The sequence below is a fragment of the Hydra vulgaris genome, chromosome 06 (genome assembly GCF_038396675.1).
Source record: "Hydra vulgaris chromosome 06, alternate assembly HydraT2T_AEP".
Taxonomy (NCBI): Eukaryota; Metazoa; Cnidaria; class Hydrozoa; order Anthoathecata; family Hydridae; genus Hydra; species Hydra vulgaris.
Window position 1 is genome coordinate 25,159,198 of NC_088925.1, and position 16,492 is coordinate 25,175,689.

Here is a 16,492-nt window from a genome sequence, read left to right on the forward strand (position 1 = left end):
TTCGAAATTATGTTACAATAAATAGTTACTTATTGTAATTTAAAACCACATCATGTTTAATTGATCATTATTTTAACTGATTTCTTTTTATTGCATTGATGTTAATTTCAAATAAGTTTCCTAAAACCGGGTGTTATTACTTCCTAACAGCACAGCCTCAACTTTAATTTGAAAAGTTAGTCATCACTGCATTTTTCAGCACGAATCGATATAGATTGATATATATATATATATATATATATATATATATATATATATATATATATATATATATTTATATATATATATATATATATATATATATATATATATATATATATATATAAATCAAAATTGTTGCACTAAACTATGCGTAACGCTAAATTAATAAAATATTTACGGTGCAGGCGCAATCTGAGATTAAGGTGGCTTACTACTCGTAAATAACTGTAATGATAATCCTAATGTTGCATTGAGCTAACTTAACATCTACAATTTAATACAAAAAGTGGCCTAACGTAATGACGTAACGTAATGCCAACTTGTCCCGATAAACAGCCAAAAATGTTTTAACACAATGCTCACATACGGTCAAAAATAAACCTTTTTTAGCCCAATAACGACATATTGTTTTAACTGACGTATCTATTTAGTTGCGTTGACCCATAGCAAATGCGTTGAGACAACTAAATTATGGAGCTTTTTAAAAATTTAAAGCTTCCTTAAATATTTAAACTTATTCAAGTTTAGAGCTCTTAGTGGCTTAAATAAAGTTATTTTCTACTTTTCAGTATATTGGAAAAACATGAAAATTTTACTTTTTTGCATGTACTTTTTTGATTTATGAAGTTAAATATTTTGTAAAAGAGAAGATATTTTCAAACTCAAATTTCAAGTTCAAATTAAACTATAAAAATCAAAAATATCAAAAATAGACTTAATCTTAAAAGCAATTGTTTAAATAAAAAAATTTTTTATACATATTCTTTATTATAATACAACTTTCATATGAGCCCATTCACAAAGTTTGAGTAAACTGATTTTGAGAAAACATCGAAAAACTTAACTACTTTTAGTTGCGCATCAACAGAAATTGTTTTTTCTTTGTCTATTTTTAGGACCAAAATTTTTTTAATTGATCTAATATTTAAATAGATAATAGATTTCAGTATATAGAATGTGAAAATAGAATTAAATCAAAATTTTTATTTTTGTGACTTTTTGCGCGTTTTGCAGATGGGCTCCTCATGTAATGTAACTAAACGTATACCCAGTATCGTGGTTAGTGGATCGGAGGCCCAGTCATTGGGGGCCCAAAATTTTAATAAAACTTAAATTTGCAAAAAGGCCCTCTAAATTCGATGATCATCCCAAATTGGAGCGTGGGGTAGCCAAGCCACGGCTCTGCGTATAATTAAAAGTTATTTATCAATTTTGCTTTGAAGCAACAGATTAATAGAACCTAGTATTTTTTATTCAAAAGAGAGTAAATAATAAAACCAAGCCTCTTAATATTCAAAGTAAATAAGTAGATAAACTACGTTTTGACTTAAGTTAAAGGACATGGTTTAGAAAACGGTAAAAAAGATGTATAAAAAAAAATTAATAGCGCGAAACAAGGAGCTGTATTTTTTTAAAGCGAAGAAATTCATTTTTTACAAAAAATATTCTTAAACCCTGTTATCGATACAATATAAACATAATTCAGACTTTATTTATCATACTTTATACGGACACATCAATCGCAAAAGTTTTAATTTTTGACAGGCAGGAAACCATTTTTTTAGGCAGTCCTATAAAACAAAAAGTAAAGCAAAAGTAGAACTGTCAATAAAAAAATACCTCAAAATCTTCATTTGTTTGGAAAATCAATTCGTGAGAATTGTCAAACAACGCACCAACTTTAAAAGCCGATTCAAATGAAGTTTCCTCAAAACTGTTTGCAATTGATTCAAATAAAGAATTGGCTAAACACTCTTTTCTCGTGCTGCTTCTTCTTGCATCATTTTTATTCACTTTTTTTTCACAATTATCAAAATCAAGTTTATATCTAAGATTAAAATGTTTGTTACAATTAGAAGAATAAAAAGAAATCGAATCTCCCTCATCGATTATTTGTTTCTTATTTGGAGAACATAAAAACTCCGAATCATCGCTAAATACTTTCTCTATGCTAGTATCTTGCAAAATAATTTTATCTTCAAAATCATAGAAAAAAAAATCTTCTTCCAAATCAGTTCCAAATGTAATATCTAGTTCATTATCAATTGAACTTAGACGTTCCTTCGTATGTTGAACCAAATAATGATCTGTAGCGTCGGGTATGTCTTCTATTTCAAAGAATTTGGTTATTTCATTTTTACACTGATTCTGAACTATTTCTAAATCTTCCTGCATCAAAGGGTTATTACAGGAAACATCTTTTAACTCGCTCTCACAAGCTCGTTGGGATATTTCTAAGGTACAGCAATGCGGAAGAATGACGCTATTGGATTGCGTAGCGTATTCTTTATAGCAATCCACATGTTCAATTTTGTGTCGGCGCATATATAAGCTATCATTGCACTTTAGTAGTTCAGTGAATGCCAATGATGCATTTATAATCGCTTCTTTAACAATACAAACTTCTTGCACTGTACCAAGTGCTATTTTATCACCCAATGAAAGACTATCAACAACACGATTAAGTTTTTCTGCTTGGGATAATATATCACGCATAGAACGTTTTAAAGAAACATTGTTTAGATTAGCTTCCAGCTCAAGCATTTTAGACAAGTCAATTCCAATATAATTAATTACTTGATTTAGAAAAATCTTTTGTTTTTCACTAAGGCTTTCTTTGTTTGATATGTTTAATATTTCATTCCACTGTAGAACTCCATCAATGAAACATTGGACTTGTTCTTGCTTAATGCCGGGTAACTCCGTCAATGAAACATTGCAATGTTCTTGCTTAATGCCGGGTAACTCCGTTAAAATACTGAATTTGTTTTTTAATAAATGATGCACATAGGTATTGCCGTCTTTTCGTGACCGGTAAAGATGTAAAAGTTTGTTTACTTCATTCAAAAAGTTCTCTTTGCGAAAAATGCTTTCATTTTGAAGTAACCATGCTTGAATACATACCACATCTGCTGCAAAACCATCTGCGAATTTCTGAATAGGAGTTTTAGTGCCGAGTAACTCGTTTATTTGAATGTTGTTGTATTTATTCGAGTTTAATCCACACGAAAATTGTTCTCTTAGATTTCCTGAAAATTTTAATTCTTTTTTATTTTTTATTTCTTCAAAGTCTAATTTTTTACTTTTATGCTTTTTTAAGCATATGCGGCTATTTATGATTTCAAATACACAATTACTTTTAATTGCATATGGACCACACGTAGTTGTGATCGGAAATAAGGTATCCGGGTCTAACTGTCTAATAAACGTTTTGTTTAACACTTTTAATTTAAATCCATTTTTTGCAAATTTCTGTTTCTTTGTAAAATGAGATTGCCTGTGGTAAATCGATAAACTATATGTGTCATTAAAAGGTTGACTGCGGTAAGCCGAAAAATTACATGTGTCAGTAAAGCCTGCATAATAATTAATAAGTCTGTTTTCAGTTACGGGTGAAAATAGAAAACATTCTTTTATGAAAGAATGGAAATGTTTTATTTTGTAAGCGCATTCAAATGTTAAGAAAAATTTTTCGCAAGAAATATCATTTTTTTGAATATGTGTTTGATTTTTCACATTCGGAAATCTATTAGTTTTTTCATTATAAAAAACCGATTTAGATATTTTAACATGATATTTCATGCGCTCTTCATTAATACCATATGTATTTTCGTGTAGATCTAAAACAATACTTTTATGTTGGTCTTCACATTCCCAGCGTCGAAAAAATAGTAAACATTTGCTTGACTCACTTAGCAACGCATTTATCTTAGGCATTTTTTTATCACATGCAGCTTGATTATCTGCGTCATCGTTCATGTAAACACCTACCGCATGATTGTCGTTGGTATCAGCGACAGCTTGAGCAACTTGTGTTTCCTTTCCGTATTCTGGTGAATTACCATTGATTAAATTTTTAACACATTTGTTTTTAAACATGAAATATTTACTTTTCGGCTTCGTAGACTTTTCGAATTTTTGATTGCTTCGCAGTACACAATTTTCGTAGATTGCTTCTATACGAATGAAAATAAATTGTAACATTTCAACTTTTTCGCGTACTTTTTTTTTTTTATTTGCCACTTGACTTATTTCTGTTCTGGGAACAACAAACGACATACTTAACAACATATTTATAAAGTCGAATTGATCGTTAAATTTTTTTTTCAATTCCTTTAAAAGGTTTGAGGAAGATTCGAAGGATGATATACTTCTTAGAACGTTCTCGATTAGATCAAAATTAAAAAATAAAGAATCTGTAGCCGCATGAAAAAAAATTAAACGTTCGCGATGGAAATCGAACTGTTGAAGAATGCATTCCATTTTACTAGCGGTGTTGCATAGTGACGTATCACATTCAGCTAACAAACCAAATAAAATACTAGAATTTTGTTTTGGTAATGAAATTCCCTCAATTTGAGCACTGATAGACTTTAAAAAGTATTTTTTACTATTCACCATATCTTTTAGGTCATCAAAGTCTTTAAAATAGCGTTCTACGAAACCTTGCGCTGTCAATAGCCCCATACTTTTTACATCGTTCAAGAACGTTTTTAAACGATTTTTGATAAAACTAAAAAACCGTTCAATAATTTCTGATGTTTCAGTTTGACGTAAATAAATATATCTCAAATGAACAATAAAAAATATTTTCTCATCAAGATATATAGAACTACAATACTTATTTGATTCCACTATTACATTTTTTATGTTGTTGATGGCGCTTAAAACTTTATTTTGCAAATTATTTCTATACTGTTTAAACGTTGTATATCGATTTAATGTAACTTTCAAATCTTGAATTCCTTTTTTATAAAAGATTCTTATTTTATTCAAAAAAACATCCGTCGCACAGAACTCTTCAAAAAACCTCTCCTTTAGTGTAAAAAATCTTTTCAGAGATTTCCTTTTTAAACTGTCTTGTGGACTCATGAAACGAAACTTTTCAATCAATCTCAAATCAAAATCTTCATTCATTCGATCTTTTGCTATCCCCAAACTTTTTTTTGCGTGATCAAACTTTATTCTTTTTCCATAGAGAAGAGTTCGATCATTACTAATATCTTGCTTGGATCTTAAAACGTGTTTTTTACATTTATATAGTAGTTGTTTGTTTTTGCCTCGATCACAGGATTTGATATTTTTGCCTTGAGCGCAAATATTAAAATTGAAAAAAAGTTTTCTGATGTCATCAAAGCTGTTGTTTAAAAATAAGCGTAACATACTTAATTCGCAGAAAATTTTATTGCTTCCAATAATTATAAAAAAGTTATTTGTTATCAGATCATTAATTAAATCGCACTTTACAGTTTTAAAAGTATAAAACAACTCCAGTTCTTTTTGAAAAGTTTTTGCCTTTCTCATATTTAGTAATTCGTAATTTCTAATAAATAGTGGGTCAAACCTGGAAAAATTAAGGCATTCGTTCAGTTTAGTAGCTTCATTTATATGAAGAAATTTTCCATTAGAGAAAGTTTTGAGTTTGTTTTTAACTTTATCTCGCATTTTATTATTTAATTCAAGCACCTCAGTTAAAATAATTAACTCATTGTCAATAAAATTGATTGATTCATCGCTAATTATTTGTGTTGTCCCATGTAGCAATCGAAGTTCTCCATCATTAACGTTGCGCTTTTTAAACAACCAACTCAATTGGGTTTTTGAAACAAGACTTTTGATATTATGTCGAAAATAAATAAAGAGCGAAAGTTTTAAAACAATCGGGTTTTTTTGTATATCATTTCGTACTTTTATTTTTTTGGTTGCCATTTGATCAGTATGATAGCCATGATTACATATTACGCTGTCAAGAATTTTTATCATATTAATGACATTCTCATTATTTACCATGAGACAAACTTTTGAAAGATTATGGTTATAAAAATTCTTTTTGTAATTAATACTCCTTTGTAAAAAAAAATAGTTATTTGTGTAAAGTGCAAAGCCTTGAAAGTATAACCTTTTAGTAATCAAATCAGCCAAAATAAAGAATGTTTTTTTTGCATTAGCAAAAATCACATCCAAATTGAATCGGTCTCGTTCAGGAAGACACAAAAATGTATCTTTTGCATGCAACTTAACTATACACTGAATATTATATTTATATTTAAGGAGATGTTTAATAAACAAATTAACATCACAACCTGATTCACACAATATGAATAGTCTTTCAGCCATCATCAAGCCTTTTTCTGCGACCCATTTAAAATGCTCTTCAAATTCTAACAAGATAGAAATTTCTTTATTTTTGATTATGACAGTATCCTCTATCTCATATGTTTTATTAATGCAACTTTGAACAAAACCTGACAACATTAAACTTTCATACGGGGGTAATGCACCTTTAAATTCCTTACTTAAACACACTATCTTGTCCAATTTTGCCCTGTGATCGGTAATAGCTAAGGAAACAGTTCTTAAAACAACTTTTAAAGTGGTAAGACTTCTAAAGTCTTCATATTCAACATTTAAGTATTGCTCGGACATGTCTATCTCTTCCAAGTAGTCTTCAACAAATTCTTTTAGGTAGACAAGTAACTTTATGTTGAATTGGACAGTTTTTTTTGCAATCTTTAACTCGGCTAGCTTTTTGTCTATAGAAAGTAGAGTAGTTGTAATAATTTCTTGTAAACCTTCAGCGAAGTCTGAGAAAATATCGAAGGTAGCTAACTCAACTAAAGTATTTTGTAGATTAGTTTTAAAAAAGCAAAACATTTTAATTTGCTTAGCTATATCGTCAGCTTGTTTTTTGAAACATTCCCAAAATTGCGGACCAGATAAAAGTAATTGTTGAACACTATGTAAGTGTATGCATGATTCTAATAAGAACTTCATTTTTTCGTGACGATGCACACAAATATGATAAAGCTCTTCGATTTCGGTAATGCAGGTTATGTATTCTAGATATTTATCCGAAGAGCGTAAATCCAATATGTTACTTTTCTGGATCAAACCATTGTTTGTTTCAATCAACCTAATGGTATTACTTACTTCATTAAGGGTTGCTTGGTTTAAGTAGAATATTCTTTCTGCGTCTGCATTTTTTAAAGATTTATTTTCTAATTGATAATGAGGCATAGCTTTAAGTTTTTTCATGACATTGGATTTCCAAACGGATATCATACTCTTCAACTTTTTATCTAAAGATCTGCTAACGCAATCATTAGAAATAAAGCAAGGAATTATTAAATCATAATCTTTCATTTTACCTAAAGACTCTTTTAATTTTAATTTTTGATCACAAATCACTAAGTGTCTTGCACTGATGTTGTTTGTTATATACCTAAAGATTGTCCGGTTAGGCAATTCTTTCAACAAGAAAGTATGATACCCACACTCTGAAATCATTTCTGAATATGTGCTATAGAAATCGATCGTTTTATATTTTCTTGTTGAAACAATCTCAATCAAAAATTTTTTAGATTTTTTTAAACTACTGATATCAGAGTAATCACTTTGGTTATTAAAACTGTCCATTTCGTCATTGACAATTTTCAGTAAAATGGTATTCTCTTCAGGCAGACTTGATTCGTTTAATTTTAAAATAAAATTGAAAATAGAATTATGCATACCACTGTGAACTTTAGCCAAGCGCTAATTAAGAAAAATAAAAGCATTACAAGCAATTAGCAATTTTTTAAAATGAATTTTAAAAGAAATTGATAGCAAAAATAGCTTAGGATTACACGATTCTCTGAATACAGCCAAAACGTTGCCCATGCATGTTAAATGTCATGCGCAAATTTAGTGGAGGTAAACAAAGATTTATTTTGATATTTTGAGTTAAATTGCTGCGAGAAAGTTAGAGATAAAAGGAAATGTCTATAATTTGTCATGTAAATTTTAGTAAAAATGGTCAATATAGACTTATAAAATGGAGACAACTTTATGATTTTCATGGAACAAGGAGAGATGAAGCAAATTATGCAAATATAAAGCAAATTATAAACTAATACATTTCTTATACTTAAGGAATGCATGTTATGCATTATTTTCATCTTTCTCCTATATTAAAAAGATAGCAATAAACTGTTAAATAAATTTAAAAATGACATATTTTATTGACCTATACACTAACGTTTTCCTACACACTAATAATTTTAATGAAATCACCTTCATGAGATTATTTCGCAAGACTAAATATACTGTCAGAGCTTCAGCGGATATTATTCTAAATCACGTCAAGTCATATGATTTAAAAAAGCTGCATCTTCGATACCCAAAATCTGACAATTATATTGAAAAACTACCTTTAGCATTAAGGTCAATTTCCACTTATCCATTTTTTTATGGAACGGGATAGGAAAGGGAAAAATAATCACGTGAGCATGCATAGTCTTCCTTCGGACAAATTAAAACTTATATTACGCGTGCTCACGTGATTATTTTTCCCTTTCCTTTCCCATTCCCGTAAAAAAACGGGTGAGTGGAAACTCGCCGTCGATTTGGTTTTTTAACTACACATGTCAAATAACATGCGCGCGCAATCTTAAATTGTAATCAATTAAAATGTGCACAACGTTAAATTGTAATCAAAGAATCGCGTATTAAAAACATTTAGGACCACAAATAATTCAATTATTTATTACTTCTTCACTTATTGTAAATTTTTGTCATAAATTTAAAAACTTGATACTTTTTTGGGAACTAAATCTAAATATTTTGTTTGAAATTATAAATACTTGAATTTTCATTTAGGAAAAGATTATTACAAAACAAAACACAATTTCTTAGTTTAAAAAATTAAGTCTAAAAGCTTGAGATATAAAAAAAAAATAATCATATATTCATTAGACTAAGTTACCTTAGCCCTATCAAATTGCAATGTTGCATTACTAGGGCTTATATGAAACTTATGTAGTATCTTCAATGGGCTATTCATGAACTTCACAAAAAATACATCAAAAGTGGAACAGTAACTCTCTCTGTTTTTAATAGACAACGGTTTGATATGTTGTGCGATGTTAAAGACAAATATACTTTCGTTCGCTTTAAAAGTTTTTGAACAACCTGGAAATATATTTATGTCGTTTTGAAAATATTCAGAATTTTTTACTTGATAGTTTTCGCCACTCGTTTTATCAACACAAAAATTATCATCACAATGCTCAAAATGAAAGTGAAATTCATTAACAGAGCGGCCAATACATTTTATTTCTTGACTGAATTTCTGAATAGATAACATTAAACTGTTAAGAAAATTATGAGAACCGTAAAATGGATCATTCAAAGCATTTGAAAATTCATTAATTGTATTTTGATTATTTTTTCTAATGATTTTTTTAGGTGCAAAACCGCAATGCATGACGGAATTCAACTTTTCATTCCAAGATATACCAATACAGTTAAAAAGCGCATTCTGATTAGCAGAAAACGAAACAAATCAGTGTAAATATTTGCATAAAAATTTTCTATTTTGCTCTCGTTTATTTAATAAAGTTTTTTAAAATTTATAAAGAATGCAAGATGTTGCTATAAAAAAGAAAGATGTTACTGCCGGTTTTCATTCTAATTGCAAAAAAAGCAAAAAGAAACAAACAAATAAATTATTTAATTCTAAAAAAAAAAAAAAATTGTTTATCAAAGTGAACAAAAAGAAAAGCGAAATCAATTAAAAAATTTTTTATATAAATAAAACTTTCAAAACAATTTTAAGTCCCGCCATCATGAAACAGTTTATCCATTGATATAACTTTATTCCCTTAGCTATGTTGAAATGAGATATTTTATTTAGTCAATTCATTTTCTTCTCTAATATTTTGTATTTAAGTTGAATTCATATCGTAATGAAATATATAATACACTGCAAGAAATTTAAAAAATAAAATCACTGCCTCACGGGTACAATAGAACGGCCTCACGGGTACAATAGAACGGCTTTCGATACCGAGTTTGAAAGGAAGCCATTTCATTTTGGCAATAGTAGGTTGCCAATTTCAATTAGTAAATAATAAGAACCAATTAAGCCATTTTTTGCTTGTTATCCAATTTATTTATAATTGAAGGTCTTTTTTTTTAATGAAATGATGTACTAGAGAGAAAAATCCGCATAAATACAAAAATGATTTTAATCAAAACCCATTTTATAAATCTAATACTTTTTACTTCAGATTATTGTTTTGAACGTTACGTTTACAAAAAAGCTTTTTTGTTGATTTTTTTTTTTATAGTCAAAAGTAAAGAAACAACTCACTTGTTCGGTTTGAAAAACGCCCCTAAAAATTTAAATCAATCCTTTTATATCAGTCGCTTTATTCATAGCTTTGTAGTCATCACTTAGATGTCACTCAAAATATTTTAATCAAATAATCGATGACGCATTTACACTTTTTAATTCAAGCTTTATATTTTCAGTCAATGTGTTTATACTTATAAATTCAATCATAATTTCTATGATTGTATACAATTACAGACATTAGAATTTACTTGTCAAGAATTGAGAGTATGCTCTTCTTAACAAGTTAAACAAGTAAAAAAAAAAGATGAAATGACCGGAACTAGAACCTAAAAATAACACGTGTGTAACAAAATGTGTGTGTGTATATGTACATACATACATACATCCATCCATCCATCCATCCATCCATACATACATATATATATATATATATATATATATATATATATATATATATATATATATATATATATATATATATATATATAAGGTAAGTATGGGTATTAAGGCCCGGCGGGTAATAAGGCCCACTAATCCAAACTTAGGGAAAAAATAAATTGTGAAACTTTTTTTCGACATTAAAATATTAGAGTTATCTGGTTTTATCACTGGCAGCAAAAAAAAATCAGCATTTCTTTACCGCGCGTTCGACAAAGCAAGATTACTTTGTTAGTTTCGTCAAAAATTGCTCAAGTCTAATTTTTAAGATACGTGTTTTTACATTTTAAAATATTTTATAAAGCTTCTATTTTTTTCAATTGCATTTATTTGCATTAAGTACTTATTCGTTATCATTACTCATCATGTAATATTTATGCAAGTGTTGAAACAAAAGGATACATTATCGATAAACGTAACAGGTTCAAAGCGGGTAATAAGGCCCACTAAAAATCGGCCCACTGAATCTGGTCCTTCACCAGCTTCAGTCACCCAACCCAGTCCCTCAACAGTTTCAGTCGATCAACCTGAAATTAATCTTAATGCAAGTTTCAATGATTTAATGCCGAGTCCTGCTAAAAAGAAAAATATGGCTATGGTCGGTCGCAAAAAAAGTTTTAACTATGTTGCTAAAGCCCTAACGAAAGAAGATTTTCAATCTTCTACTTCTAAAGCTGTTAATAATAAGAATAAGGGCAAAGGAAAAGCAAATGTTTCTAAAGACCTGAAAAAAGATTATTCTCAATCTTCCACTTCTAAAGCTGTTAATAAAAAGAATAAAGGCAAAGGAAAACCAAGTGCAAAGAAAAGTAAGTCTGTAAGTGTGGATGTGAATGATTGGTTTTGTTTGTTATGCCAGCAAAAGTCTGTAGAAAGTATGCGACAATGTTGTAAATGTAAAGTATGGTACCACGAGGCGTGCATGGGGTATGATTCTGAAGATGAGGAAGAATTAGTATGTCCATTCTGCGAAGAATAATGTTTTTCTTTGTAACATTTCTTTATTGAATTTTTTAATTTTCTGTTGTTATTCACTGTTGTATAAAAAATTGATTCTTTTAAAGTATATAAATATGCAAGATTACTTATTATTTTATAAATGTGAGATAAACTATGCATTAAAAGAATGTTTCCAAACTTTTTTCTGGTTTTTCTTTATTTATTTTTTGTATTTTTTACATGGGCCTTATTACCCCCATAAGGGGGTAATAAGGCCCAATTAAGGTATGTTACAAAAACATGAATAACTTTTGTTATAATTATTTCCTCAATATGCAGATAAGATTTTTACATCAAGGAATGATTAATCTTAAGCAGCAATCGAAAATATTTTTTTAAACTTAATTTTTAAAGCCTAAATGACCAAAAGTCTGTTAGGTGGGCCTTAATACCCATACTTACCTTATATATATATATATATATATATATATATATATATATATATATATATATATATATATATATATATATATATATATATATATATATATATATATATATATATATATTCTTGAATGTAGACATCATGTATGAGAGTATGTAAATTATTATTTTGTAAACATCAATTAATACGAGTTTCTCTCGATACTAAATTTACTTTTATTGTTTTATTTATTTTTATTAAATTTTTGCTGGATTGTTGTGACCAGCGTCTTCAGCTTTAAAGATTTTTTCACTTGTGAAGTTCCAAAAGGATCCATATTAGGACCGCTTTTATTTTTAATTTACATCAACATCAAATATAATAAAAATAAATAAAAAAATAAAAATAAATTTAGTATCGAGAGAAACTCGTATTAATTGATGTTTACAAAATAATTTACATGTTTATAAAATAATAATAATAATAATATATATATATATATATATATATATATATATCTCGAACTGTAAAATATATATATATCTCGACTGTAAAAAAAATATATATTTTATTTATTTAAAAGCTTACATTTTCAGATATTTTTTTTGCAGCATTTTTTTTTTATGGATAACTTTTAGAAACAGAAATTTTCAACCAAATTAAACGAAATTTAGATTTTAAAATTTTAAAAATGATAAACTATATTTAAAAAATTAAGAATATTGAAAAAAAATGTACTTTTGATTAATGGCATAAAAGGTATCATTATGTAATTGAAAAAAAAAAATTTATCAAGAGTTTTCGAAGTTTTTTTTCTGAAGACACTTTTAATACCTTTTTTTTTATGTTTATATAACTTTGCTTCTTTTAAAACCAAGGTTGACAAAATTTATTTTAATATAAGTAGGGACTCATCAAATATTTGATGGCTTTGAGGGAACCTAAACGCGACTTTGCTGAGGAGTCACAAAAGATTGAGTTTTTGTTGATGGAAAAAGCAATAACAGCTGGCTTGAGCAGCAACTCAAATATAACAACAGTATTCCATGGAAGTACAAATAAAGGTAGAGGAAAACGAATAGAGGTAGAATAGCAACAATGCGTAAGCGGTGTAGTGATAGAGCGTTCGCCTCATAAGCGAGAAGTTCTGATTTCAATCCCTACCACGTCCCTGGTAGTACCGCGCTCAACTCGTTTTTCCGTGCAGCGGCCTTGTTCTTCAAGGTTTGTGTTTCGGAGTTATAGAGTTAGACTGAGGGTTGTAACTACGACTAAAAACAGCCTCCTCGACTTTAGTGGCTTTCATAGCTTTGGGGAAGTGAATTGAAATAAATGAAAAATTATTAGCATTTAACAACTGAGATTTGTTTATGTTAAACACCAACTGCAAACCCAAAGCTGTTACAGAATAAAGATAACATTTAAGATGCCTGTACAAAGCGATCAAAAATTGATAACATTTTTGTAAATAATGGAGTATATAATTGTTTCATCAGCAAGTAGAGCTATATTAGAGGTTAGATAATCAGGCAGGCCATTAATATAGATGATTCTTGCAAGGTCTTCGCAAATGGCGGATGCGTTTTTATAACGGCAAAAGAGAAAATTAAAGATAAATATAAAGAATATTGAAAAAAAAAAAAATCTATATATAAAAATATTAATTATTTATTTTATAAGCACAAATAACTTATCAACGATCATATAAATTAACTTGAAGCAAACACACACCAAAAAGCATTCAAAAAGGAAAAGAAAAAATATATATAAAAAAATAAAAAAGAACTTCGAATTTTTTAACACTTTATAAACTTAAATAAGAAAAGAAAAAAAAAAAAAAAAAAGAAGGAAAAAAAAGGTAAACAAAAGAACGAAAAGTAAAGTAAACAAATAAAAAGAAGAAAAAGATAAGAAGAATTTAATAATCAATTAAAAAAGAAAGAAGAAATAGTAGTGTTAGAAGATTTTTTATTTTTTATTATTTCTTTATTTTTTGTTTTAGATAATTTTCTTTTTTCTTTACGATATAACTTGTAATCATGATTATAATTCATTAGTTATTATTTTTCAGTCATTATGTTATTATTTATTTTCTCACATTATTTTATTTATTCATAGTTAATTGTATTTATTATTAGTCCTCGTTTGATACCTAGTTATTTAATATATTACATTTATTTTTAATATTATATTTTTATAAACTTATTTATTATTGACTTATTTTTATTTGTTATTGTTCTAGTATCTTTGTTGATAATATTATTATTAGTAACAGTTAACAGTAGTTATATTATTATTAGTTTATATTATTAATATACTAGATATTATTATAGTATTAGTTTTTTTATATTCGATATTTATTGTTGTCATAGTTACTTTTAACATTAGTTTGTGGTTTGTCTAATTTTAATTTATTTTGATTGTTTAATTTTATAAAAGTTAGCTTTTAATTACCTTTAATGTGAATCTTTTTTTCTATCATTGTTCTTATTTTTTTGTATTGTTTTAAAAATTATTTTCGATTACTCACGCTAACGGTTACCCAAGTTTTAAATTATTAAATTTAGTCTTTTACTTTGCATTTATTTTTCAAACCTCTATTTTACACTTTAGTCACTTTAATTAGTTAATACTGCATATACATAAAAATATTTTTTCTAAAGATTATGGCATTCAAATCTCTCTGCAATACTTGTCATAAAAATATAACTGATAATCAAAGAGCCATCCAATGTGATCTGTGTAACTCATGGGTCCATGCAAAGTGTACTCATATTAATGCGTACTCTTATAATCTTCTTTCAAATGACTCGTCAGATTTTTATTGTCATAGTTGTTTATCTAAGAGTATGGCGTTCAGCTCGATTTCCAACTTGGAGCTTAAATCAACATTATTATGTAAGAATATACCTACTAGTTCATTAAACTCTTTTGAGACTCCAAGTAATCATAAAAAGATCTTTAAAGATCTAAATAAATTTCCCAGTTCTGTTAATTGCAAATACTATGACGTTATTGATCTCAATAAAACTATGCTCCCCAATTCGGAACTATATATTCATCTTAACATCGCTTCTCTACCATTCCACATTGACGAACTCTGTAGTCTTATCAGCTCTCTTAATAATTTTCCCTTAGCAATAGGTATTACAGAATCTAATTTATATATAAACGATACAAATATAACTGATATATACATAAACGGGTTTAATATTGAGCATTGTCCTACTGAGGCTAAAAAAGGAGGAGCACTTTTATACTTACGCTCAAATTTAAACTACGTAGTTCGCAATGATCTTATGATTTACTCATCTAAATATTTAGAGTCTATTTTTGTTGAAATCGAAAAACCTTGTGAATCAAACATAATAATTGGCTGCATTTATCGTCATCCCTCAATGAATCAACATGAGTTTACTTCTTCCCACTTAACTCCTCTACTTGAAAAGCTAAGTAACGAAAAAAAAAAGATCTTTTTAATGGGTGATTTTAATATGGATCTATTAAGTCACAATGAATCTAACCCTGTTTCTAGATATCTTGATTCTTTAACTTCTTACTCACTAAGCCCTTCTATAATTTTACCATCACGCATAACGGCTACATCTAAAACGCTGATTGACAACATATTCACAAACTTTCATTCAACTGATCAATACTCAGGTAACCTTACGATTTCAATTTCAGACCACATGGCACAATTTATTTGCATTCCTGGCATACCCAAAACACCCCAAAAAAGTAAAAACTTACAGACGATGCTTCAAAAAATTTAATAAAAGTTTATTTATTGAAGAAATTTCTAATATCAATTGGGAACTCTCTATTAAAAAAGATGATGATGTTAATAAGTCTATGGTTTTTATTTTAAAAACATTTGATGAAATCTTAGACCGACATGCTCCTTACAAAATACTAACCAACCAACAAATTAAACTAAAATCAAAACCTTGGATAACGTATGGAATACTTAAATCTATCTCAGTTAAAAACAAACTTTATAAAAAGTTTATAAAATCAAAAAATATTTATAAAAAAAATGAATTATTTACAAAATTTAAATTTTATAGAAACAAAATTTCCAATTTATTAAAATTTAGCAAAAAAACATACTATATTACGTATTTTAATAATAATCTGAATAGTGTTAAAAACACCTGGAAGGGAATAAAAGAAATCATTAATATTAGACCTTCTACACACAATACATCTTTTAAACTTAAATTGAACGAAAATCTTATCACTGATCACACTGCCGTATCTAATATATTTAACAATTTTTTTAGCACTATACATAACAAACTACTTAGCAAAGCCATACCCCCAAAACGCGTATTTAGTGACTTTCTTAACATTCCAAATGCTAAATCGTT

General features: G+C 27.9%; 1 protein-coding gene across 14 annotated transcripts in view; it reads right to left on the reverse strand.

Annotated features, from left to right (window-relative positions):
- The window catches only part of LOC100206390 (uncharacterized), a 74,140-nt gene that overhangs the window by 16,490 nt on the left and 41,158 nt on the right, over positions 1-16,492 (reverse strand). For 8 of the 14 annotated variants that reach the window (XM_065799692.1, XM_065799691.1, XM_065799690.1 and 5 more), the window contains one exon: positions 1,822-7,734. The exons of 5 other annotated variants lie outside the window; for them this stretch is intronic. In XM_065799692.1, coding sequence (XP_065655764.1) covers positions 1,822-7,734 — 5,913 coding nt within the window. Of the gene's footprint in view, positions 1-1,821; positions 7,735-8,944; positions 9,639-16,492 lie in introns of those variants that run through there. One more of the 14 variants, XM_065799693.1, reaches the window with a different exon arrangement.